This window comes from Poecilia reticulata, linkage group LG11 (assembly GCF_000633615.1).
Source record: "Poecilia reticulata strain Guanapo linkage group LG11, Guppy_female_1.0+MT, whole genome shotgun sequence".
Taxonomy (NCBI): Eukaryota; Metazoa; Chordata; class Actinopteri; order Cyprinodontiformes; family Poeciliidae; genus Poecilia; species Poecilia reticulata.
The window spans coordinates 24,563,972-24,566,515 of record NC_024341.1 but is presented as its reverse complement, the minus strand read 5'-3'; the positions used below and the strand labels follow the sequence as shown (position 1 = coordinate 24,566,515).

The 2,544-nt window shown below is 40.6% G+C and overlaps 1 protein-coding gene across 1 annotated transcript; it reads right to left on the bottom strand.

The window, feature by feature from the left end:
- Window positions 1-806: 806 nt before the first annotated feature.
- Window positions 807-2,192, bottom strand: LOC103472921 (GTPase IMAP family member 4-like). Its single transcript, XM_017307371.1, has 2 exons — window positions 1,299-2,192; window positions 807-980 (listed from the first exon to the last, which is right to left on the bottom strand). The coding sequence occupies exons 1-2, from the start codon at window positions 2,190-2,192 to the stop codon at window positions 807-809; spliced, it is 1,068 nt and encodes a 355-aa protein (XP_017162860.1).
- Between the last annotated feature and the right edge of the window lie 352 nt (window positions 2,193-2,544).

Sequence of the window (2,544 nt, the reverse complement as noted above, 5' to 3'; positions counted from 1 at the left end):
AAAATTGGCCAATCACCGATCTCCCAAAATTAAGGAAATCGGCACCGATAAATCGGCAGGCCGATAAACTAGCCAGCCGATAAATTAGTGCCCCCCTACTGGTGGATATTAAAAGCGATGTACTTTCATCTTTTATTCACTTCCCTGGACGTGCCAGGGGAGTAATTGCTCATATTCTTTGCTTAATTTCTCAATAAAATAATAATCAAAATAATTTTTTTTTTCTTAAAGGTTTTTATTGGCTCTAGTGGCCTTTATTTGATAGTTCATTGACAGGAAGGTGGATACTGCGAGAGGGGGAGGACATGCGGCAAAGGTTGCCAGGCCAGGAATCGAGCTGGCGACGGCCGCGTCGAGGAATGGGGCCTCCATATGTGGGTTGTGCTTAACCCCTGCGCCACCACAGCACACCCCAGCAAAATACATTTTGATTCGATCTTGATTGACTCAGTGTTTCACCTTAGGTAAAATGTATTTATTTCCTTAACAGAAGCCAACTGCAAGGTGTGCAGAGTGCATTACAGTCTCTATGTGCAATTGGTCTAAGCACTTAGAGGTGGAACCTCAGGAAAACTTGACCTGAGGATCTCATCCATGTTCTGGCTGAGTTTTAATGTCATGATGTGGTGTAAATTTTGCGCCTTATCGACTTAATTTATTAACACAATAAAAAGAAACTGAATCTGATTTGTCACTTTCTGTTCACCATCTTTTATACTTTAAGAAATGTTCAGTTTGGGATTTGCTCTTTTCATAAACATCAGAACCATACTGTAATTATTCTGATGTTTGTAAGAACTGCAAAGCTACACTTTTTTAAACACCTTTCTAAAAGATGTATGAACAAAATCTTTAATTTTTTTCAATGTGGAAGTGTGTTCAGCTTCTTCTCTGGCCTCATATTGATGCCTTTGCTGCAGCTGGGCTTTTGCTTCTTGAATTTCTCTGTACTTCTCCTCCTCCAGTTGTCTGAGCTTCAGCTGTAATTTTGCATCTTGATTTTCTCTGTTCTGCTCATCCAGTTGTCTGTAGTGCATCTGGAAATTAGCTTGTTCTCTTTCTCTGATCCTCTGCTCCTCTATTTGTCTGAACTGCATCTGGAAATGAGCTTGTTGAATTTCTCTGATCCTCTGCTCCTCCATTTGTCTGAACTGCATCTGGAAATTAGCTTGTTGATTTTCTCTGATCTTCTGTTCCTCCAGTTGTCTTCTCAGGATTTCTAACTCCCTGTCTCTCTCCATTTTCTCTGCCCTTCTCATGTCCATTTCATTCCTCCTCTCCTCTTGCATCTCCTCCACCATCCTCTTCCTCTCCTCCTCTGCCTCCTTCCTCCATTTCTCTCTTTCCTGCTCTCTCTCCAACCTCTCCATCTGTCTTTCAAACCTATCTCTCTCTCTCTCAGCCTGGAACTGCTCCCTCATGCTCTGAATCTCTTTCTCATACTTTTCTTGTATTTTTCTCTCCAGTTCTTCTCTCTCTCTACGTATTTCTTCTTCTTTCTCCTTCAGGATGCGTTGTTTCTCCTCTTCGATCGCCCTCTCAGCCTCTTGGAACATCTCATTGGTGTAGTGACTTCCTCCATTCCTGTCAACAATGGTTCTGATCTTCTTCAGCAGCTCAGTGACCTGAAGTTTCTTATTTTTCAGCCTATTGTTGAAGACATGATACTGGTTGTTACATCTGGACACCAGATCCTGCAGCTCTGGGCTTTCAGATATGAATTCTTCAATGGTGTCTTCAAGATTGTCTCCATGGGTAAACAGAACCATGCTGTATCTGTCTGCTGCCTCTCCAAAGATTTCTTGAATCTTTTGCACTGATTGTTTTTCTTCTTCTGTGAATCTGTTGACTGCAACGACCACCAGGAAGATGTGGGGTCCAGGAGAAGCGTAGAAGATGCACTGACTCAGATCTCTGGTTGTTTTATCTTCATCAAATCTGGTGTCAAACAGACCTGGAGTGTCAATGACAGTAACCTGATGTCCATCAACATTACTGGAGCCTTTGGAGCATTCAATGGTCAGGGATTTGGGTCTGCATTTGGATTCAAAGCACGGTCGACCCAGAATGGTGTTTCCAGTAGCGCTCTTTCCATTCCCAGTCTTCCCCACCATCACGATCCTCAGCTCTTTGTTGTTTGTAATGTTTGTTCCTGTGAAGAAGAAAGTTTGAATCTGAATTAGAATCAACATCATGCTGTACTCAGAACTTCAGCATCTTTGTGTTTGCAAGTGAAGAAATTATGCAGCTGAGATCTTAGGAGTGTTTGAGGGAATCATTGACATGGATAAGATACAGGTGGAATCAGGAGTGGAAAGGGTATATTTTACATTAGCTTTAATTTTTTTTATATATATTTGAAATAATTAAAACTAGATTTTTAATCTCCACCCAATTACTCACTTATATAATTTTTTATAAAATCTGGTGCTTGTATAGAAATATGAATATTATAAATTGCCAAAGTGGAATGTTGTGATTTAAAGTTATTTCCATTTGTGACGGTTCTTCCTTTATATGCAATATATCCTCATACAATAACAC

What these genes read in the sequence shown, in the direction of transcription:
- LOC103472921 (XM_017307371.1), bottom strand. Translation starts at nt 2,192, where the DNA reads ATGTTGATTCTAATTCAGATTCAAACTTTCTTCTTCACAGGAACAAAC. An exon ending in AGGAGGAGAGGAAGAGGATG is followed by an intron (nt 981 to 1,298) that starts GTGGAGGAGATG and finishes GCAAAATTACAG; the next exon opens with CTGAAGCTCAGACAACTGGA.